The 25,771-nt window shown below is 32.5% G+C and overlaps 1 protein-coding gene across 3 annotated transcripts in view; it reads left to right on the top strand.

Annotated features, from left to right (window-relative positions):
* The window catches only part of LOC130900688 (protein phosphatase Slingshot), a 114,754-nt gene that overhangs the window by 26,137 nt on the left and 62,846 nt on the right, over positions 1-25,771 (top strand). Inside the window, exon 1 of one of the 3 annotated variants that reach the window (XM_057811464.1) lies at positions 20,410-20,627. The exons of the other annotated variants lie outside the window; for them this stretch is intronic. Within the exon in view, the coding sequence (XP_057667447.1) occupies positions 20,590-20,627 (38 nt within the window). The 5' untranslated portion in view covers positions 20,410-20,589. Of the gene's footprint in view, positions 1-20,409; positions 20,628-25,771 lie in introns of those variants that run through there. 3 annotated transcript variants of the gene reach the window in all.

The following is a 25,771-nucleotide window of genomic DNA, read 5'->3' on the forward strand; positions in this document are numbered from 1 at the left end:
AAAAATTAATATGTGAATACCACATGTTTTTTTCTTATTTCATTATTATTTATGTCGGAAATTGAAAAAAAATGGCTGAATTATGATTTGACATCTGACATTGACATTTCAAATACGAGAGTTGCTACTTAAGTTTTGAGGTATGGCATCACTGATGCGAATATGTCAAATCTGACATTGTCATTTCAAATACGAGGGTTGCTACTTAAGTTTTAAGATACGACAACACCGATGTGAATGTGTGAAAATCTGACATGCCATCTTAAACTTTGGCATTTTTAAAGGAGAACGTAATGGAAACCATCTCTAGACACCTTTTTTCTCTGGTTTTCAGTCAAAACATCGATGCTGCGCGTTAACTAATATAGCAAGATTGTCATGTGTCACTCGGGCATTAATTCCACTCACATATATTCAATATTGCATGAAGAATTGGCTGTCAGAAATATTTGTTTGCGTTGGATATCGAATAGTTTCACTATCGCTCAAAAACAAGCTCGTGTCGATTGGTAAAAGGAAATTCTGAACAAATTTAATCATGATTCTTCAAAAGACGTTTATAAAATAGTGTAATGTACAATTCTAAATGGTACACCACCATTTTTCTGCCGGAAGCTTGAATACTATAACAACAGTTAAAAAAAAACGTTTTTGAACAGTCAAAACATCGAAATGTTAGGTCATCCTCCGTACAGTCCTAGTTTGGCACCCAATGATTTCTTCTTATTCCCGCTGAATTACAAATTACGAGGTCAAAGTTTTTCTACAACTGAAGAAACTATTGATGCGTTCAAATTACGTATTTTGGAGGTAAGTCATATCCAATTATAAATATTTGTTTTTGTCTATCTCAAAACTTACGAAGCAACTCTCGTATTATAGTTATTAATCAAAATTTTGCAGACACCGATAGGTCTTTTCGCGACTAATAAAATGATGTATATGATATTTGCGATAACTTAATTTTCTATTGTGAAAATCAAATTTACAACTGGAAAAACATTTTCTTTAAAAAAATTAATAATTGAATTCGCGGGCGGTTATATCCACACGGGATAAAGCTCATTATTTTCTAAGAGAGTTTTACTTCAACTTCAAATTTAACTGGACTATAGTTCGTATTGTATTGTCTATGGGCACAGACATCTGTCTATCCATTCATGGATTACTGGTTCTGATCAATTGATTTATTCCCTATGGGCGTTATCAACGTATATGGTGCGAAGCTTGCGGTAGGTTTTCTATTTACGGGACTGGTTTCAGTTGGAGAAATTTGATTAATTAAAATCGATATTCTGAAATCAGGAACGTAACTTCTGTTTGAGGTAATGGTACCAAAAATATCGATGTAAAATTTTTGAGCCTGTTATAATTTGAGAATTTGTGTATATTCTCTGTACAGTAGGAGATATTAGTAACATTTACTAGTTCAAAAACTGAGATTATCAATATATTTAGGTACATTCCGTGAGATGTGAAATGACTAAGAATTGGAAAGCGATTTAGAACAACTATACGCCGTCCAGAATACGTCAAGCTCCAGGTGGTGTTGCAAAAGTCTGAAGGAAGTTTAGAGTGTATTATTTTGAAATGTAATGAAGTAATGAACCTTTTAGCCTGTAGTATACGAGGTCTGGCGAACGTGTTTTTTATTCGTGCCAAAAAACTGCGTACCAATCTCAAATTTCTCGTTAAATTGAAAAAAACTCCGACTGAGTGCTATAAATTGTTGCAAGAGTCCTATGGGGATAATTTTCTATTACGTGTGCGTGCTCTTTAGTGGTGTAAGCGCTTTTGTGAGGGCCGAGAAAGTACTGAAGATGACCAGCGCCCAGGTCGCCCTGTGACTGTTTCAACTCCTAAATCAACCAAAATATGCAAGTAGATCGTCGATTGAGTATCCGGATGATTGCCCAGGCTGTAAACACCGATAAAGAAACGGATTTTACACGAGGAATTACACATGATAAAAAAATCTGGTGTCAAAAAATCCTTGTGACCAAAAGCTCTTGCGTCAACGGGTCTGCTCAGATTTCCTTGAAAGGTTAAAAAAATCTGCTTTGAAAGGGATCCGAATCCAAAGAAGACTTCCAGCACTGATTGGATCAATGGAAAAAACGTATGGAAAGGTGTGTGGCGAGGGGAGGGGACTATATCGAAGGGGAGCATTCGAATGTAGAATAATTTTTATAATAAAACCCCTTTTCTTAACCAATCCAAGCGCGAATCCAGGAGGGGTATAACTTGGTTTTTTTTTTCTTATAAAAGGACTTATATTTTGGGGGTAAAAGGCTCAAAATTCCAAAAAAGGACTTGTCCTAATACTTCTGACCCCTCCTTTTGTAAAGATCCTGGATCCGCCTTTGAACCATTCTCGTTATTTAATAGCCAGACTTCGTATGTATTTAGCCTAACGAATATTACGTATCTTATCATTCAATTATTCATAGGCCATATTATATACTTTCCTTGAATTTTCCGGCCATAAATTTATTGACTCAGTGTCTCTAATATCTGGTGATGTTGAAGAAAAGTCGTTTTCATTTCTATATCCATTTTTAGCTTGTTTTTGTTGTATTTGCGTATCGCCTTTCAAACAAATATTTAATGACAGTTCAACACTTAATTCCTTTCAGTTTCCATAAAAATATTTGTCAAATAGAAACTGAAGTAATCAAATTGGCTGAAATTTTAGTGAATTTCTCTCAACGCATGAGCAAAACTTATCAGAAACTTTTCGGACAAACGTGCTTAGCTTACGATTTTCTTTTTTATTATTACGATAACTACCATACGATGGGGTGAACCATTTTCCTCAACTATATAAATTTCAATGATTATTTTTTAACCATATGGTTTTGAGCGCGGTTGTCAGACGAAACCAAAAGAAAATTTGGGTCGAATGATGTAACATTTAATTGATCATGAGAAATAAAGACACAATGGGCAATTAAAGTTTTTTAACTTGGTAATAGAGATGGAGAAGTTATTTACAGTTACTAAAGCTGATTTGAAACAAACGCTTCGGTATAGATCATTTGAATGTACATTAATTACTTTAATATTGAAAATATTTTTGCTTTTGAAGTTAGGGAGAGAATATTTCAGAGGTTTGCATTAATTTCTTTTACAATATGAGTTAAACGACATAATCTGGTGTTAAAAATGGTTCGAAGTATAAACTTCATACATGGAAATATTAGGTCCCATCTCTAACTGTGTAATAGTATAAATACTCGCAGATGGTTATTAGAATATTTCAAAATTGTAATTAAATCCTTTACAACGTCTTGAAAAGTTATGTAATTACATTTAATAACATCTTGCAAGAAGATGTTTCGTGCGTTGTTTAACAATTTTTCTATTATGGAAATTTTTTTTATTCCCAATTAGTTTGTCAGGAAGGTGCCGGATTTAATATTGTATACATTTTAGAATGAATAAGCAAAAAAAAATGAATAAAATGGCGACAATTCAGTCGAAACCAATAAAAAAATTTTCTATTTGCGCTTTTTCTGTTTTTTTGGTTCTCTAGATTAATTCTGAAGTTTTCAAACCTCATGTTTCAAAATTTTATCGTATTCCCTATTTCTGAATTTTTCAGTTTTCCTCGAATTTCTAAAATATGCATAACTCTTTATTTTTAAGGTTTTTCTATTTAGTGTTTAGATTTTTACTATATTTTCCCCAATTCTCCACTATACCTTTCTCAATATTTTTTATTGGTCTTACTTTTTCTGAATTTTCCGCATTTCTCCATTTTTGTAAAGAGTTTACAGCGTTTACAGCTGATCCATCAATCCCACTCATTTTTAAAAGTCTAGAAAGTTGGACGTCTCATTATCTAGGTCTAGAATCTTCAGGTGTTTGTTGAGGTGTGAGTGCCCCTTGATACATTCAGCAGATCTATTCTGGTTATAGTTTCCCAGAAGAGTTTTCGCCTATCTCATCCCCTGTAGTTTACAAATTCTGGAAATATATCTGACATTTTTCTATTTTCTCCGGATTTTTCTAATATTACATCAATTTTCTTTCGAAATCTTGCATTTTCCGAAATACCTTCGAAGTTATTGAGTTATTTTTAATATTCGTCAGTATTTTTTTTATTATTTTCGACTAAGTTGAAATTTCTGGAATCGTTGGTGATATTCATTACATTCAATCACAATTACACCGATTGATAAGCGTTTCGATAACCAAGTTATCGTCTTCAGGGACTGAAGAAGAGAAAGATTGAAAAACTGTCAATTTATTCAAACCTCCCCTTTATTAAGATGTTTTTTGGGGATATTTCGATTGTACTTCCCAAGTTCTCTCAGCAAATAAACACTACAACATTGTAAATATGTAAATACATACGTAAATTATTTAGTTAATCGTAAGGAAGTCGATATGACGTAATTGTTTAGTAAGTGTAGAACCAATTATGATTAGAATTGCAACACCATTAACTACATTTACGATTGTTTCGTGACAATTCTCGAACACGTTCAACAAACCAATTGTAAATTTAGTTTGTATTCCACATATATATATATATATATATATTATTGGAAAATGGGACTTCCGGGTTTTGATTCCTATATACTTTCATAGTATTTTTCATTTATTAATCTAGAGAGGTTTAAGTACGACAAACCCCCATCGTAATAAATCAATTTCTTTGCTTAGCAACCTGAACGGTTGAACGTCGTTAAGCAAATAATTGCACATCGTTTGTCATTGCAAAACGACCAAGAAATGATTGTTTGTTGAATAGAAAGTCAAATAATTGCGGACACTAATATATAATATTATCCAAGTAAGTACTCGTATTTATGTCGATTATTATATACAGGAAGTACTCCTTTTATTGGAGCCTATTAATAAAGCTGAAGACATTAAACTGGTTTTGAAATTGTTTATTGACACATTTTTTGACCCGCTTCACTTTTATCCGATGATATTGTATATCTGATGTCCATGGGAATATTGATAATTGAATGCTCATTGCACAAATAAAAAAAGTGCATATACAATGTGAAAAAATCAATTTTTATTCTTAAATTGACAATTTACAGTATGAAAATATTATCCCCCTCCAGCACCCTCTCGAAAATTTTAAAAGGAGTGGTTTGGTACCTTGTTGAAGAGGGATTTTAGTCCTATTTTCAGCAATATAAAGTTTTTTGAATTTGGTGCAATTACAACTGAGAAAATTAATTTTTAAGATGTAAAATTTTGATAATGTCTCACAAAACTTTACGTCACATAATATTGAATTAAATTAAATGTTCAAAATGACAACCATTCACTTTTTGATAAGGTTAAGCGCGCCAGTGTGGGCCCAAGTCTGGTCAGCCGAGCATTGGCTGTCCCTGTGGTTTCCCAGCCTTCGCCCAAGTCTGGCGAGCCTAACGTTGCGCCATTCAATGGGAACCTAGACTCGAGCCAGATCTGGGTAATCCAGTCTTGACCATGCTTGTGATTTTCCCACCTTGGCCCAAGACGGGCGAGCCTAACGTTGGGCCATTCAATGATAACCCAGACTTGAGCCAGATCTGGGTAATCCAGCCTTGACCATGCTTGTGATTTTCCTGCCTTGGCCCAAGATTGGGTAACCCAGACTCTTTGACAAAAACATCCCACTCTTATTTATACCAAGTCCCCAACTTCGTGTTTATGTCTACCGATAAAACATACATTCAAAAAGTGCGAATTTAGGAAAAAAATATTGTACCCAAACCGGAAATATTGTACCGAAAAAAATTTTTTCTGTTGTTCTGCACAAAAAATTTCTATGTAGAAGACATAATATTTTTGAGTTTTGGGGCTTGGGAGATTTTAACAAACGAAATATATTTTTTCACGAAGCTGTTTAGCGAAAAATTGTAGAACGGAGACGTCCACCAAACGGAAAAGGTTTATTAAGTTTCGATTTTAAAATCGGAAAAATTCGCTTTTGTAAAAAATACTTTTAGGATACTTCCAAAGTAAGTGAAGGACGTTTATTTTAGAACCACCCTTGAATCAATAATAAATTTACAAAACTTGATGATGTTAAATATAAATTTTTAATTATAGCCTAAGGTTGAGAATCCAACACTGGATTTATGTATGAGGATGCTCCGAAAAGTATCTGGTCCAACAAAGAAAACAAAATAAATTTATTTCTCAACGTAATCTCCTTTTAGCTCCATACACTTTTAACAATGATATTCAATAAGTACGATACCGTTTTTATAATAAGAATCGTCAAGATTCTCAAAATAATCTACCGACATCACCTCTTCATTGTTGGAAAATCTTCGATCACAGAGTCTGTGAACAGATTTGGTCGACCTCTACGATGCTGGTCTTTGGCCTCGCATAACCTCTTTTCAAGCAACTACCGCCATCTCTAAGTCTGGTCAGATACTTTTGGGACCATCCTCGTAGTTCGTTGTTATTATAGATACAAATGAACTCTATACCCACAATCGATAAATCAGCGTGGAAAGTTTCGAACTATTATATTAATATGGATGTTATCAATCAAACTTCATCCTACTCGCATATATGCACTACGAGACGGTGAAAGTATAGGGAAGTAAATATTATAATGCAGTCATTAGATTTAAATGCAATCCTTTTAGAGAAACGATTAGAAAATTAAATTCGGAAGTTGAAAATTCGTAGATGTGTAGTTTTAGATTTCACGTTTTTGTTTTCAATTTAAACTAATCTTATCACATTCTACGTTAGTATCCATTAAATACAATAGATTTTAACTTACTCAATAACGGATTTTTCAGCTAATTATTTGAACGAATAGTCACCACCTTCAAAGGGTGATATCTCGGAAAGGAGTGGGAAAATTTTGTTATGGGAAATACCCATCTTAATTTCAAACATCTTGAAATTTGTACTATAAATTTAGAAACACTTGTATATTTTTGCAATTTAATTTTGTCATATATTATTTGAATCATCGTTCTATTGAGATAAGTCCTTAATTTTTAAAGAAAATAAAAATAATCAATCAAGGACAGTCAGGTCTTACCTATCTGCAGACATTTTTTGCAGATTCTTTCCTTGATAAAAAAGATGTTGTAGCTATTGTACTCTATATTGTAAGTGCCTTCGATATCTTGTTAAAATTAACAATATCAGCTTTCATGATGATGAATTTAACCAGTATATATATTATTTATAAAACACCGTTCTCTACTGGTGACAGTTTCATCTTATCAAAATTAATTTCTTCTTTTGAAAGTTTCCATAGTGTGCTTCGACTCATTTCAAGGTAATCCTCATCATCTTGAACCACGATTGCTGTCAGAAAGCTTTTTCTAAAGATGAACGCATGTTCTTTCCTTCGAGGGCTTTCTTTCAAATTTTATATTTGAAATTTTGGTTTTCCTGGACCTTTACGTGAGGTTTGAAACTCGCCATATTTCTTTTCTCTAATAAACCCTAGATTTCCCAGCACCAAGCGTACCACTAACTACTACTAACATTTAAATATTTGCTTGTAAATGATTTGAAACAATTTCCACAAATAATCGTGTCTCGGTTCCTCCAAAACATCTCCATGCGCTGTCCTCTAAGACCTAAAAACCTCACTTTGACTCATCACTCCATGGAGCTTTCTTCAATTCTTCATGCGTCCAATTTTTATATTTTCTAGCTCGCTGCAACCTCTCAATTTTATTTTGAGGTCTTAAAAAAAGTTTCTTCATTGCCACCCTTCCAAAAAACTCAGCTTCTCTTTCGTTTTCACTCCAGGCAGATTCATTGATCTGGGTCCATGAATCGTCGATCAATACAATACGTTTATCTTCAGCGGTTTTTCGAAGCCGGACCGCCGTGAAGGTTTTCTACCGCCAAAGCTCCCGATAGATTCATATTTTTTCACGTTGTACTCCACGTCGAGGTATCTGCGGAAATGGTAAGATTACTTTAGCCTAGACCATGAAGATTTGCGATTAATGCACCAGTTTCGATAGACAGTTCTTTGAATTTACCCATTTTAAAACTTGCAAGTCTGAATTTGAGAGTAGATACATGAAATATTTTGAGAGCTTCTTCTTGAGATTCTCAAGGACCGTTTCCAATTCTGCGCGATTGTGAAGTTTTCTTCGATTTCACAATCTTTATTGAATGCTTTATTTTCTGGATCTCAAACAAACTCGACGAACATCGAAAAAAGTTGTACCATAATCAAACCATGTATATTTCTATTTCGAAATTAAATATCGTAATTTCCGAAAGTAGAACAGAGCAAAATGTGTTCGCTATCGACGGATTCATTGAGTTATATATAAATAAAACACTCGAGTGGTTCTAAGGATGTTCAAAGAGCGCATTGGAAAGGTCATAGCTTGACATTTAATGGGAAATCTGGCAGGCACTTTCGTCGGTTCAATAATAAATAGTATATGAACGGTTAATGCAATAACGGGAGTGTCTGCCCGTGCTTAAACAACCGTATAATAAAAATAGAATCGAAGGTAAATTTTTTTAATCGTCCAATAGAACGGTTTAAAAAAAATGATAGTAGATTTATTTTTTTGTCGAATAGAAATTAGCTAATGTACTGATCTGCTTCCCCTATGGAAACACGCGCGTAGAGGGTGAAAACAAGCGATCTGAAAGCGAAGTTGTGGTGCATTTATTAGAGCCCCTCTTGACATGACACCACAAAGGGAGAACGATATTATGCATGTGACATCGTTGGGATTATGGAATTTCAATGACAAATAATATAAGCATCTAATCTCATTATTTGGAAACAATAGGAATAATAATACTGGATGACGATGACACGAAATTGTATAATCGAAAAATAATTTTTCTTTTAATATTTTTCTTCCGAAAATTTTTTTAAAATCTTCATCCACTAATTTTTGATGTTAATATTACTTCTTACTGTTAGATAGAGGGTGATATTTGAAATTTATGTTTTGGACATGGAAGAAACTAGACGATTCAATAAGTAAGTGTTTTTTCTTCGTAGTGTCGTCCATGAGCTCTTTTATCCTTGAATGTGCTGACTCAGAGATGTATTTGCATGCTTTCTGGGCTATAAAAAAGCTTTTGACTGAGTGTCACACCAAAAAACTTTCCAAAACCAACCGAGATCGATGCACAAGATCTGAAGATCATAACCGGATTTTACTGGTACCAAACAGTCACAGTCAAAATCGAACGATCCACATCTCTGATGTAGTATTCAGCAATGCCCTCGAGAATACAACTGCAGACATAAAGATCAATGGAAACCTTATAAACAATCTTCGTTACGCAGATGATACCGTGGAATATAGCGAGTAATTCGGCTTTTATATGAATACTACCAAGACCAAACTATTGGTATTCTCAAAAATACGAAGAATCGCCACCCTAAGACTCCATAGAGAGACACTGAGCATGTCTTAGATGCCTGGATACGCTCGTCAACCAGCAATACGACCAAAACTCGAAATCAGATCAAGAATTGAGCAAGCGCGGAAAACTCTGAACAACATGAGGACACTTGTGGCAAACCGTAACCTCAGCCTGGAACTCCGGATCAGAATCCTTCGCTGTTACGTCTTTCCCGATCTTCTTTACGGATGTGAACGTTGGACCATCTTGGACGGAATATAAGACAAACATAGAGGTCCTACAGGAAATGAGTAACTTGTCACAACAATCAAGAAGTTGCAGTATCTCTTACACGGCAATTTCCCGATGACATCCTATATTTCTTTTTGTATCAAGATGCGTTCACTGCTTGACTCATGCTGAAAGTTTTGGGACTTCCTTCAATGACCTATTGCAACGTATCCACACGATGTAGATGCATAGAGTATGATGGTAATAAATATTACCCTGATGGTATGGAGTATGGTCTTCCGTCTTCAGATGAGTCGTATTATTGTCTTCTTCGTTTTGTCTACTACGTAGTCGAAATATTCTTTGAACGTCAGTTTTCAGTCTAGGTTAATTCATAGGTATTGACTAGATCGTCGTTACACGATGAGGAAGATGAGTGGATGTTGAAATATAAACAATTTCACATAGATATACGAAAGATTTGTGACGAAATAATGTCGAAAATACTCAGAATTCAACTGGATTTTCACAGTCCTGTTCAAGATTTTATGAACATGGGTTATCCGTCCTGGATATTTGACCTATAAAAGACACAACGCAAATGTTTGTTTTCATTTTATAGGATGAGGATAATACGGATATCGCGCCTCAGGAAAACTCTCAAACGAGAGTTTTTCACTCGACAGATGAAATTATTTTTTACATTATTCAAAAGATTTGTCTTAAAAATTCTAAGAAACGAAAATAAGATGAGCTAAAAATTTGACAACAGTTCTTTGGAAGATGACACTTCTAGGGACAAATATAAAAACTATATTTTTAATTTACCTTCGTAAACTAGAAAATGTTAATCATTGTTAATATTTGGAAGTTATAAATATTATAATCTGATCTTACGAAATATTTATTACGAAATTCATATTGATAAACTTTCTTTTTATTTTGTTTATGCGACAAAAATAAAACAAATAACGATGTTGAGTTGAGTGGAAAGCGGAACAATCGAGAAAAATCTTATCAGAAAAGTGAGATTGTAGTGATTAGACCATTAATTTTTCATTATTATAATAATATATATATATTATATAAATTTGAATTTTGATTTCGAAATTCAGTATGTAGGCATAGATGTTTACTTTGAACAACTTTTTTCATTATTTCTACATAAAAGACATTATACTTTAGGTGTTTTGAAAAATTTTTTATTTTCCAATACTTGAATTATATTAAAAGTCTGGAGCAGCCCTTTAAATGTAATTTTTTCCTCAATTTATGTAACTTGATTGATTACCTTTCAATTTCGATCAGTCCATTATGAATTTTCAATATAAACTAAATTAACTCCGCTAAACAAACCGAATTGATATCAGGGCATTTTTAGAATTCCAGAAAGTAAACAAACAAAACAAATAAATAAAAATACCCTCCTAGAAATTAATTCTAATATAAACAACACGCACAACAAACACCTCGACCATCGACCTCGACAAACATCAAACGATTCGGCATATACGCCAAATTTTAGAATTCCTTTATAACCGGTCAGTACCGGCTTCTTGGCTCATGTCGGGGACGAGTTCGTAAAATTATGAGTTTTCTACGTTTGTCCGAGCCCAACTGTCCGCGATTTTTTACGTCACTCAGCGATCGCTTGGCAACCGAAAGAGATTGAAGTGTTGATTGCTGTTTTTAACAAATACGAAATTTCAGCAGTTCTTCGGTGGTTTTCCCACGCAAGGAAGTTACCATCTATGAATATTCATCGGCAACTGATTAAGGTTCATGAGTTCATGGTGGAGTCAACAATCACATTAAGCAAATGGTGCAGTACTTTTGCTGAGGATTACGCTGAAGTTGACGCTGAAGAATGAACTGAAAGACCACCAGTTTCGGATTGGATAGTCCAGAAGATCAATAGTGAACACGAAGATCAGAGGGTCACTGTATTTGAACTTTTTGAACCAATTCTCATGACATGATTGGAAGAACTTTAATAGAAACGTTAGATTATCACAAGGTGCCGGATACAAGGAGCAACGCCTCGACTGTGCTTGTAAGTTTCCTCAATAACGGAGCAAGGAGAAATCGTTAAACTTTAGTTACAGCAGAAGGAACGTAGGTGTTTCATCACACTTCAGAAACAAAACAAAGAAATTAAAACAAACGCAGTTGGTAGGGGAGGTTTGAGGATCGACAAGGGTGTACTCCACATCGATTTCATGCAACGTTGGACTACAATAAAGTTCATCGAACTATCCAGAATTGCCAGAGAGGACGACTGACGGAGCAGTGCAAATTAAAACAAACTGGGTAGACTGTTATTCCCCAGCTCCTGTATAAATCGGCCTTTACTCCCAACGATTAACACGTCTTCTCCAAACCAAAGGGACACCAAAGGGAAAAATTTTGGTTAGGAGGACGCGATTTTATGAACAAACCGCGTATAAAGATGACGACAATATCGTTTAAAAGCTATCATTAATCCATCGAATCTCACATATCCGGCGAATTAACTTTCTATATCAAATGGAAACGATCACGTAAAGTTCAAAGTGTAACAATGACAACTCTGTACACGCAACCGAAAACAAACACAATTCGAAATGATTTTACAATTTAAATTCAGCGAGTCGCTGCTTTCAATTGTTTTATAATGATAATATGCGTCGGTATAATCACGTAGGCCGAAATTGCCCTTTTGAACTCGTCTTGTTTTTTTTCTCTTCATCTATTGTTGCAACAACCGCCCGTGCGTTCAAAAACCACTTTCACTTCAATGACACTTTCTCATTTTATTTCGACCAACGAAAAAGTTTGCCGAGAACGGATGCATCTACGAAGTAACTTCGGTTATACAGGGTGAGTCATGAGGAACTTATGTAGAGAGCCCCTCAGGGAGAATATCATAAATCCGGAATAGTTGTAAAAGATTTCGTTCCGGATTTTAGATCGGACGAACATTAAAATGCGTTTATGGTGGCGCCATCTATCGTGCTGACGAGAAATCACATCGTATTATATAATAATTTAAACGTAAAATATAATAAAAACGGGCAATTTTATACTTTCGCGGTCCCCTCGCTTTTTGATTCTAAAAAATTGAATAATCATCAGATTTCGATGAATTTTTTTTTTAATTTTAGTTTTAACGGCGGATTTACGAAAAAAATTATGAGAATAGAAAAATTAAAACTTATTTCGGTTTCAGGGCTTTAAATGCTCATGGATTTTCAATCAATCACGTATAATTGATAACTTTTTTCCAAATAATCAAATGAAGTTTTTATATTTTTTTTCATAATCTACACAAAAAATGAAAATATTGAAAAATAATTTATACAAATTTGTTGATTTATCAGTTTTTTACAATTGAAAATAACAATTTCTCTTAAACCTTTTCTCACATATAATCGCATGTACCTTTTTTATTAAGGAATCATTGAAATTATATGGACAAAAAAATTCTTAAAATCATTTATTGTAATCAAGTGTACAATATTAAAAGTTAACTTTGAAAAATTTAAAATTTTCACCATTAAAAAAATGGTATCATATTAAGGTTGACTGTTACAGATAAAAAATGAATAAACAAACATTTTCCAATTTTTTTTTCGAAAATGTTTGTTTTTTGTATGCGAAGAAGTACATTTATGATCACATTTAAAGTCATAAAACTATATGAAATCTCCAGATGAAATTTTTCCCATATTTTTTTTCAAAACTCCGCCGAAAAAACGAAGATTTTGGAACAAAATTCATCAAAATCGGATGATTTTTCGATTTTCTAGAGTCGAAAGTATAAAATTACCTTAAATCGCGTTCAATACTGCACAAAAACACATTTATAAAATAAAAATGATAAAATGTTTAAATACTTCATAAACATATAAACGTTGTCGCTATCTAGTGTCAAATACAGAAACTAAAAATTACGATACGAACGAATCAATCCGAATTTTAGATTTTCCGCGTTTTAGAAGTCCGGACTTACAATGTTCAACTGTCAAGTGTCAATTCTTCTTCTTTATTAATTTACAAGAAGATTTTTGAAATTGACCATCAATTTTCATTGGCTATAATGTTTACATAGCTCATTTTATTTTTTTAAATTTTCTCATAATTGGTATTAGCTATACTTATAAATTGCAGGACCGTCTTTGGAAAAATCAGTTTAGGTATTCGTATTGAATATTGCACCGTGTTTAATGTTTTTTAAATGCAATGAGTGATTTTCAAACTACATAAAAACGAATGAAAAAGTACAAAAATCTAAAACTATAAAATGATCTTTTATATAGCTTCCGAATTTGTTATATCGTGGCACAGTTTTTGTATGTCTTCTTCTAGTCCATTGAAAAATTATATATACCTTGCATTTATTTAAGTCAGCAATTTTATTGTCTAGGGAGGGGGATGTGAAGAGCTTAAGTTCAACTTTGTACGGTTGCAACCTTTAGGGAAAATCCACCATCTTGAAAAAAAGAGTAAAATAATTGTTTTTTCGAAATAATAATAAAACTATCCATCGCGCAAAAAAATTTTGAAATATTTTTTCGTAGAAAATCAAATTCTCTACAAATTTGGTGTCTCGACATTTTTTCGTAAAATTGAAAATAACAAAGTTATTAAAAAAAAACGATAAAAAATTAAATACCAATTAAAATAGTTCTTTTACTATTTACAAGAAAATATAGTGTACGCGAAAATACGATTAAAATGATTAAGGTATCGAGATTTTTTGCAAAAATCGATGCATGTCATCCATTTTTAGTAAGCTATTTGTATTGATTGTGTGTGATTGTGAAGTGATGTAAATTGATTATAAATTAATAAAATTGAAGACATCTATACTGAAATTAGTGTCTTTGATAAATGCGCTGCTACTGAAGAAATGGAAACTTGCATATCTTGTAAAATGAAGATGCCATCGATTATTTCTATGATGATGAAGACGTGGTGATTCCGCCGTAGGTTATTACATAAAATTGAAAACAAAACGATTGGATTATCACGTTTTTCTTATTGTTCAGCGGAATATTTTACACATGATTGGCTGATATAAGTATTGCAGTTTCTGTTTGCACGATTATAAGAGATCGTTCGGTTTCAATATTGAAAGCGGTTTTTTCTCCATCGAGTTCACTTATCTATAATAATCACCGATAAACAGTTAGTCACGTTATCGAATTATTTTGATAAAAAAACAAAGTTGCTTACCCACTGTGAAATTGCGACGTTTTCATTTTGGTATATCAGAATTATTATGGACTGTTCAAATAAAAATAAGAGGGAAATCATTCCTGAAATATTAATGAAAATGGGGGTTAAATGATATAGTAGCCAAAAGAATGTTGGGCAAAGACAACCAGATCGTCGAATGGGATTAATTTGGGCAGAATTTGATCAGATTCGTCATATCCTAAAAGATAAAATAACTTCCCGTAGCGACTTAGGGCCTGGAAACAATAGCAATCACAGAAAAAAGTGTAATTGTCGAAATTCATTAGCAACACGTCACGCCACCCCACGCCATGCGAAGTACACATTTGTAACATTTTATTCTATAAATTTAAACAGAAAAATGTTCAATAGCTTTGAGTACGTTAGGGAGAGCACTATAGAGTTTTTAGAAGAATGTACTGCTTCGGATGTTGTTTTGCACAGTAGGGGGAAAATATTTTGGGTCCATAAAATCAACAACAATTGTTAAAAACTTGGTGCTTTTCATGTATTGCTTTCTTACATGCAAAGGAAACAAAACACACAGCCATCTCACGAGTTTTTTAATAATTAACTCTTTAACCGGCTAAATGTAGATAATCCTATAATTTTTACCAATAAAGAAAAAATCGAATGTCGATTTTTAAAGTCTGAAATATCGATTAACTGAATTGATTTAGCACAACTTATCGATTAATTGATTTTAGATCGCTACGTCTAATGCGGATAAAAATTTTATAATTTAACAATAACAGGTGCAACATAATGTCCTGGAGCCGGTCCTGCTAGGATATAGTAGAATTCTAAAATTCGACGTAGGCGTTTACTTTGATAAAATACCCGGAATTCCTTTGATCTTTGTTTTTATATAACTTTTTACAGCAATCGGTTTATTTACATTGTTTCCTTTGAATTATTTCTTCATGTTCTAGAAGTTTGAAGAATCCTTTTGGTACACTCTTTATTCATATATAAGGAGTTTTGTAGCGCAGTTTAGTTCAGTTTATAATAAATAGTCCTAGTGAACAGAACGAATTAGCAAAGTAATCGAAGAATTTAAATAAATTATTTAAGTTGGTTAAGTGATAGTGATAAGTGAATTATTATAAGTTAGTGTAGTGAACAGTATTTAAATAAGAGTAGTATATAAAAATGTAATATGGGGCAGATGTCCTTAATTATTGTCGTACTATGCGTTATTATTCCCATAAATATATTTTTGTCGAGAAATGAGTTTTTTTTGTCTTTGTTTTAGTCTCCTGTGTAAGTTGATAATTAATATCTTGATCTTCTCATATTGTTACAGTGAATATATATAGCATATTCAATTACCTAAATGAAGTGTAATTCAAGGCAAAGTGGGCGATTTGTTTAGTCCCATACGTTATCACAAGATTAACACACACGTACTTGAGTTTTCTTTGTTTCATAACTGACATCGCTCACGTTTTTGCAGAATGCGTTAATTTTTTTTAAACAATGGCAATGCCACATAACATTATAAATTGGGTATGGTCATTATTTAATTACCATTTTTACTAGCTGTTACTTGTTAATCGCTTTTTTTGACGTATACGACAAGCTTATTACAATTAACATATTTAAAATACTGAGTGAACCAACTAAAAATTGTATTACTAGTTTCTAATGTCATATGTCGAAGTGTTTTTCAAAAACGATTTAAAAATATTACCAACGAGTAATAATATGAATGAAAGGTTACATATGACGTTCTGTATAAGTCCCGTGGTTGCTTAATGCTGATCAAAAGTTTGTAAATTCGATTGAACGTTGATAAAGCTCGGTCTAAAAACACAAATACAGTTTTCATACGATCAACGTGCTTTCTAGAAAGCAAAAACCGTTTTTTCTCAACCAATGAGGTATCAGTAGCAGGCCGAATTTGAAAGTTTGTTGAAAATATCCCGCTAATGGAACCAGCCAGCTTTAAAGGCATCTTCCGTATGACAGATTTTAGTGTCATAGCGATAATTATCCCTCAATTAAACTACTTTTGTCTCAAGTGAAAGATCTTCCCTCATGTTAAGATTTCTCGTTAAAAAAATGGTTGAAGGAATTTTGTTCATAGTTACATAGCGTATGGTTCTTTAAATTCTTCAGTTTTATTTTTTTATGAGGTCTATCAACTTTCCAAAAACTAGTATCACTAACCACACATTTGCGGCCATAGTATGAGATTCGCATTTTCTTTTTTTGGAGTGTATTGAATTTACAGTTAACAGTTCCACAATTTTCCTGTCTCTACTTATCAGCTCTGTCGTGAATTTTGACGATTTGTTTGATAAATATGAACTTGTTACCTGACGTTTTGTCAACTCGTGCAGCTAGCACCTTCAGAATTACTTGTTGCTTCGCCTGATCCTCTCAGGGATTTTCAACGTAGGCCCAATAAAAATTCAAACAATGAGAAAGGCCGCGAAAACCTCATGCAATCAATTTTATTCGATAAAATCATTCATCATAGTTGTTCTAAACGCTTTTTTTAATGGTAACTTCAGCTGTTTTTTTGTAGAAAGGCTTCTGTCCAACGAATGACATTGAAGCAGTTTTTTCAAAGGTAAAAGTTCTTTATATTGTTTGTAACTGGGGACATTATTCATGTGGGGTGAGGAATATTTTGGGTTTTGGGAATATTTTGGGTAGAAATGTGGTGAGTTTAGGACGATAGCAATGTATTTAAATAAGTAAGAAAGCGGGTATGCTGCTGTATTATTCCCTAGTGACGTCCATTTGGTTGTTGGACAGATAAACCAAGGATAACGAAGTTTCCTTCCGAGATTCGAGCAAAGAGGTCATGTAGTAATGATTCAGGATGTGAAGAAGATACTTTTGGTAAAGGAATTTCCTAATACGGATCACGTACGGAGTTTGTCGGTCATTTAGACAAGTTGAAATGGGGGTTATGTCAAAATCAACATAAACAGAGTCGCTAAAACTGATTAATCTTGTATTGACAGTGTCTGATAATGAACTTCCCGCAAGACATTGAGAGTGTGAGTTAATCCAAATAGACAGCTGAAGACGACAGCTTTGAGAGTCACCCTCCATCTCCTGCATTAATCCAAGAATTGGGTCAGAAACGTTTGGCATCGGACGTTGTTCACAATTGGACCTTTTCCTAGTACAGAACGGGGGCTAGTATAGAACGCACGGAGGGTTTTTTTGCCCAGCCGATCCAAGAAGAACAACAAATAAGTACAAGAATTTATATCCAAAATATTTAGTTTAATAAACAACTAAATTTATCTAAATTACCGAACATTTTATTTATAAACTTTGCTTTTATAGATAACAGATAACACAAAGTATTTCAAAGTTCTTTATCCTGTATACAACAATTCCTTTGTTATTTATACAGGTATAACAACAGTTTACAATACTCGGTATGCTTTTTATCACATTAAAATTCCAAAGCTTACAACCCATACACCTATTGTTGTTTACACAAGTTTTTCTGTATACCTGTTGACATTTTCGAGAATACGTTTCATTCGGGTTCCCATGAATAAGCAGTAACTTGCAGATACGAGAATCGACATGGACAGTAATCTGTCGATGAAGAAATTTGTGGAATTCTTTATTAAAAAAAAAAACAAACGAAACTACTGAATTTTGTTTTTACGCTATCTCAAGTTTGAACGCAATGTTGTCAGTTCGGTTTTTTTCATAATAATCTAATTACGAAATGATTAAAAATTAAGTATATGTTTCTAATGTACCCAGTACAATATCGAATAAATAAAATATCTTTTATATCAAAATCCATACAGTTTTCGGTACATTACTTGCAACCACCACCACAACTAGTCCAGTCATTTTAGTTAGATTTAGGCAAGAATTTCGGAAAATCAAGATACCTAGCTATAAAGCCGTTTAAACTTGTTCATTTGACATCCTAAAACTCCTCTCAAAACTCACATATAATTCGATGTGAGCAACTTTAAAAATTGGGGGTCAAAAGTAAAAAAAAATCGATTTTTTGCAAATAACTCGTTTCCTATGGATTTTACGCTATTTGTATTTATTATCCATATTGTAGAGCATTAAATTTTCTACAGCTTTTATTTGAAAAATTTTTTTATGCGGTTAATTATTTCTGATATAGAGGGCGGCTAGAATCCCGTTTAAAATCAACTGGTAGTCCCGATAAAAAATCTCGTATAAAGCTTATAAATTATCGCTAAATATATAATTATAAACAATTTCCATTTTTTATCAACAATTACATTATATTTAATTATTTTTTGCTTAATTATTTATTTGAAATCAAGTATAAATTCATTTAAAAGCACTTACCTGCCCGTGTAGTTTCAAAATCGTAGAGAGAAAAATTTTATTTTCATATTATAATTCAAATATTATTTAAAGTAATTATTCTTCAACCTTATTCTTCTTCTCTTCCTCCTCTTTCATTAGGACCCGGTCCTGTTCAATCCTGTACGTTTGGCCCGCTTCCTGGATCTTCCTGAGAAGTTGAACTTCAGCTCTCGTACCACCTCTTTGGTGGTCTGCCTACAGGTCTGCCTGTGTTTTAGCCCATCTGTCTTCTGGTATTCTTTCTACGTGATCCCTCCAGAATCTTTTTCGTGCCAATCACCATATCCTGTACGCCCAATTCGGTCCCTGAGGGTGACTCCCTTGATGGTGCGCAGTATTTTCATCTCTATGGTTCTCATTATTCTTTTTGTTGTTGATGTCTCGGCTCTGGTTTCTGATGTCTCACTCACGTTTTATAGATTCTGGTCTTTGTGAGCTCATCGCTTTGTTTCTCCACACTATATCTCTCAGACAGCCGATGACTTTTCATGCTTTCATCGCTTGTGTTTGGTCAGGTTTCTTTCACTAGATATATTCACTCCCAGGTAATTCAGTCTTGATACCTGCCGTATTATTCCGCTATCGACTGCCAATTTAATAGGATTTTTTGATATCACCATTGATAGTGTCTTGTTGACTGAGATGATTGATATTCTTAAATAAATAAAAAAAAAATAGGAAAGAAATAAAAATGTAATTGATGTTTATTAAAAAATGTATTTCGATATATTTGTGATTGTTAAAATTAAAAAAAAAACAAATGAAAAATAATTATAAAGACGATGAATTCTAATTTCAATTTTCTTCTTCATCGTTGTCGTCTTCAAAGTTTTCTTCTTCAAATGCTACTGCATGTTCATCCAAATTATTATTATTTTGATCGGGACTACCAGTTGATTTCAAACGGGATTCTAACCGCCCTCTATCTCAGAAACGATTCACCGTATGAAAAAATTTGTCAATCAAAAGCTGTAGGGAATTTAATGCTCTACAATATTGATAATAAACACAAATAGCGTAAAACCAATAGACACCGAGTTATTTGCGAAAAATCGATTTTTTTTACTTTTGACCCCCGATTTTTAAAGTTTCTCACATCGAATTATATGTGAGTTTTGAGAGGAGTTTTAGGATGTCAAATGAAAAAGTTTAAACGACTTTAAAGCTGGAAATTTCAATGAACTACCTTAAATGACTGGACTATACCGCCATCCAATCAATTCAAATCCGAACCGTATTTCAATATTCTCCTTGATCAACAGCTGTCTCGATGTTTTTCCTCATCGTAGCCAAGTCGACGTCTCAGTTTGTGTAGAACGTCTAACGGTAGCGTTTGAATGTTTCTCTTGATATTTCAATTTAGAGGTTATTCGATGGGTTGCATTAACACTATCCATGTTAATCGCCGCGATCTCGTTGATTTTTACATTTCAAATATTTGTGGTGATTTGAGTGATTGTTGAGTTTATTGACATGGAATTGGTGTTGGGGTATTACATGGCTTGCCCGGGGTATGTAAAATATTTTATTACGATAATTATTCGAACTACGTATATTAATTTCAAAGAACTAATTATTGATATAGCAGGTGTGGTACTTAGTGGCAACTTATCCTGTAAAAAATAATTTATCGGCGACTATAAACATGGACGAACAATTTTAGGTATTTTAGGAAAATAATTTTAGTACAAAAAATAAATTTTGATACACCGTAAATATAGAGGGTGTCTCACAAATAATGTGGATTTCAAATGTTCGCTTCGTTTATTAAAAAAATCATACAGGAGAAAAAATGTTATTCGAAATATAGTCCATCGTATTCCCAACGCTCAGCGAGCTCGTTAAGATATAGTACGAAGGAAAAAGATGTCTTCATGGTAGTCACCGAAACGAGTAGATTCAAATTCAATTCAACAAACCATCTTTAACAAAACCTTTTGATCTGCCGATGTGTACTATATGCAATCCTTTTCTATTGGTGGATTTAAACCAGTAGATAATTATTATATAAAAAAGTAACAACTACCGTATGTTAAACCAATTGATTTTTCTATTTTCAGTATCCTTTTTCCTGTTTGTGACCGAATATTCGAGGAGTTTCTAACTGAAAAATGACAAAAAGTGGATTTGGTCTACTTTTATTTTGAGCCCCCAATTCTGAATCGAAAAATGAAATAGCTACTAGATATTGAAATGAAACGAATTGAATTATTATTAAAAATCTATAACTTTCATACCCAAAAATATGACGCAGAGTTTGGCACAACACAGCCAGTACACAGTATCGGTCATGTCTTGTTCTGTTAACTGTGCACACATCACTTGAGTAAATTTAAGCATTTAACGATCGAATTTGTTTCGGTGTCGTAAATTTATTGCTGTACCTAAATTGAATGCGGAGATGTTAACGACAGACAAAAACATAATTTATGATTGAAAATTTACATGCATCACGTCGTAACGTTAACAATGTATCGTCCGTTCGATACGAAATGATTCGGTGACGGATAAACTAGCAGTAGAATCACTTTCGTCATTAGAATGAGGAGTGAAAATTGCAAATATTTCGATATATTCGAGGTTATGAAGCATTCGTAAACAATCACTTCTTTTGATAGATATTAAATATATTTTTTAGACGACGCCACCTGAAAGTTGTTCGGTCTGTAATCATTTACATACCGAAAGATGTGTTTTGAGTGTTCCATGTAGTGAAAATGACAGTTCCGTACTGCAACACACTCTGGAGTAGACAACTTTAACTTTCTTAAATGTGACTCCATTCTAATATACCAAAATCGATTCTAATATATACCAAAACGATTCTTATGTAACAAAATCGATTCTAATATACAAAAATCGAGTCTAACATGTACAAAAATCGATTCTAATATGCCAAAATGGATTATAATTTATCAAAAACGACTCAAATACAACTGAATTGATTGTAATACATTAAAATCGATTCTAATATGCCAAAATGGATTATAATTCACCAAAAACGACTCAAATATAACATCTATCGATTCTAATATATAACAAAACGATTCTTATGTGACAAAATCGATTCTAATATGCCAAAATGGATTATAATTTACCAAAAACCACTCAAATATAACATCTATCGATTCTAATATATACCAAAACGATTCTTATGTAACAAAATCGATTCTATTATACTAAAATCGAGTCTAACACGTACAAAAATCGATTCTAATACGCCAAAATGCATTATAATTTACTAAAAACGACTCAAATACAACTGAATTGATTGTAATACATTAAAATCGATTCTAATATGCCAAAATGGATTATAATTCACCAAAAAGTTCTCAAATATAACATCTATCGATTCTAATATATACCAAAACGATTCTTACGTGACAAAATCGATTCTATTATACTAAAATCGAGTCTAACACGTACAAAAATCGATTCTAATACGCCAAAATGCATTATAATTTACTAAAAACGACTCAAATACAACTGAATTGATTGTAATACATTAAAATCGATTCTAATATGCCAAAATGGATTATAATTCACCAAAAAGTTCTCAAATATAACATCTATCGATTCTAATATATACCAAAAAGATTCTTACGTGACAAAATCGATTCTATTATACTAAAATCGAGTCTAACACGTACAAAAATCGATTCTAATACGCCAAAATGCATTATAATTTACTAAAAACGACTCAAATACAACTGAATTGATTGTAATACATTAAAATCGATTCTAATATGCCAAAATGGATTATAATTCACCAAAAAGTTCTCAAATATAACATCTATCGATTCTAATATATACCAAAACGATTCTTACGTGACAAAATCGATTCTATTATACTAAAATCGAGTCTAACACGTACAAAAATCGATTCTAATACGCCAAAATGCATTATAATTTACTAAAAACGACTCAAATACAACTGAATTGATTGTAATACATTAAAATCGATTCTAATATGCCAAAATGGATTATAATTCACCAAAAAGTTCTCAAATATAACATCTATCGATTCTAATATATACCAATACGATTCTTACGTGACAAAATCGATTCTATTATACTAAAATCGAGTCTAACACGTACAAAAATCGATTCTAATACGCCAAAATGCATTATAATTTACTAAAAAAGACTCAAATACAACTGAATTGATTGTAATACATTAAAATCGATTCTAATATGCCAAAATGGATTATAATTCACCAAAAACGACTCAAATATAACATCTATCGATTCTAATATATAACAAAACGATTCTTATGTGACAAAATCGATTCTATTATACAAAAATCGAGTCTAACACATACAACAATCGATTCTAATATGCCAAAATGGATTATAATTTACCAAAAACCACTCAAATATAACATCTATCGATTCTAATATATACCAAAACGATTCTTATGTAACAAAATCGATTCTATTATACTAAAATCGAGTCTAACACGTACAAAAATCGATTCTAATACGCCAAAATGCATTATAATTTACTAAAAACGACTCAAATACAACTGAATTGATTGTAATACATTAAAATCGATTCTAATATGCCAAAATGGATTATAATTCACCAAAAAGTTCTCAAATATAACATCTATCGATTCTAATATATACCAAAACGATTCTTACGTGACAAAATCGATTCTATTATACTAAAATCGAGTCTAACACGTACAAAAATCGATTCTAATACGCCAAAATGCATTATAATTTACTAAAAACGACTCAAATACAACTGAATTGATTGTAATACATTAAAATCGATTCTAATATGCCAAAATGGATTATAATTCACCAAAAAGTTCTCAAATATAACATCTATCGATTCTAATATATACCAAAACGATTCTTACGTGACAAAATCGATTCTATTATACTAAAATCGAGTCTAACACGTACAAAAATCGATTCTAATACGCCAAAATGCATTATAATTTACCAAAAACGATTCAAATACAACAGAATTGATTGTAATACATTAAAATCGATTCTAATACGCCAAAATGCATTATAATTTACTAAAAACGACTCAAATACAGAAGAATGGATTGTAATATATTAAAATCGATTCTATTATATATCGAAACGATTGTTATGTAACAAAATTTATTCCAATCTACAAATATCGGTTTTAATTTTCTGAAATAAATTCTAATGTACCAAAATCAATGCTAATCCTATGTGAACCTAACCTAACCTAAAACTTCACATGTCTGTTGATTAAAAAAATTTATTTTTTTCATACCATACATAATTGAGTTCGAAAACTTTTTTACTCGTTATCATTTCTCATAAAATTTTGTCATTTTCAAGTAAAAGTCGAATAGTCAAAGAAATATTTTAAACAATGTTCTGTCGGTTTATGCTTCCATTGAAATGCCCTCCCAAACTATCCAGAAACCTCCTCCAAAAGTAACGTTTTCGTTTATGCAACACTGAGCGAATGTTTCTTCAGGTTTACTGCAGTCTCGACCTCACCTATCGCTACCATGTATAATACTTTTCTTTCATCTTAGAAGAGAACGGAGCCCCAATGTTCGTCAGTCCAATTAACAAATCGGCAAATCGTAGACTGGTAAACTGGGGGTAATTTGGGGCCTGTAGCTGGCCTTTTTGGCTCTAGGTTAGCTGCCTCAAGTCTTCATCTGACTGCCCAGCCACTCCTCTCGTTTCTATGAGCTCTTGTTGGACTTGACACACTTGGTAACGATGGAAACTGCAGACTGATTCATGTTCACTCTGGCCTGGTCGCATTAGGGTGACCACTTGAGCAACTCTATCACTTGTGTCGATTTTCAGATAAAATTCTGGTTAACTAATAGTTTTGGGTTAGATATATAAGGGTCAGTTACCCCTAATTATCACTATTGTAAACAAGCTTAAAAAGAGTGGTGATCGATCATAATATTTAATACCATTATCTCTAATATTTTACTGAGAAAAATACAATTTGGTGTTCAGTTTTTGCCAGGAACTTGCAATCGGCTGCGTCGATTTTTTGCTCACGAGTGTATATCATTAGATTTTTTAATCTATTCAAGAAATATACAAACATTTAAACTTTATGCACCAGCAAATTTGATATCGTTGTTGCAAGTCACGTTTCACAATAAATTTAAGAAATTAAAAAACCCCGATCAACTTTCTTATGTCTAATATATCCTTGGAATTAAAAATAAAGGAAATTAACCAGAATTGTTGCGAACAGGCGAAATATATTTGGGAATAAATAAATATTTAGATTATTTTGTAATTGAACGGTATCTGAATAGATCGTGAATCATTTCAAAACTTGAAATTACCCTATATTCATATCGCTAATTGATTTCAAAATTGGTAATCAAGACCTTTTCGATCGACCTCGTAACAGATTATATGATTGAAACAATGTAAATGTTGTTAGATTTTAGTTTTCAATTTTCTCAGTTTCAAAATAATTTTTTTCGAAATAAAACTGTAAAAAATAACAAACGATTGTGCCACTCTCAGTAGCGTCTCATTGTTAAATTAACTAAGATCGTTGTAGATTATTGAAGCTTTTCAGAAATTACTGTACAAATTTAGGAAAATGTGATTGTTTTTTTGGCCACAATTCGCTTTGTATATAGAATGATTAAATGATTTTTAATTTTTATGTGAA

This window comes from Diorhabda carinulata, chromosome X (assembly GCF_026250575.1).
Source record: "Diorhabda carinulata isolate Delta chromosome X, icDioCari1.1, whole genome shotgun sequence".
NCBI lineage: Eukaryota > Metazoa > Arthropoda > Insecta > Coleoptera > Chrysomelidae > Diorhabda > Diorhabda carinulata.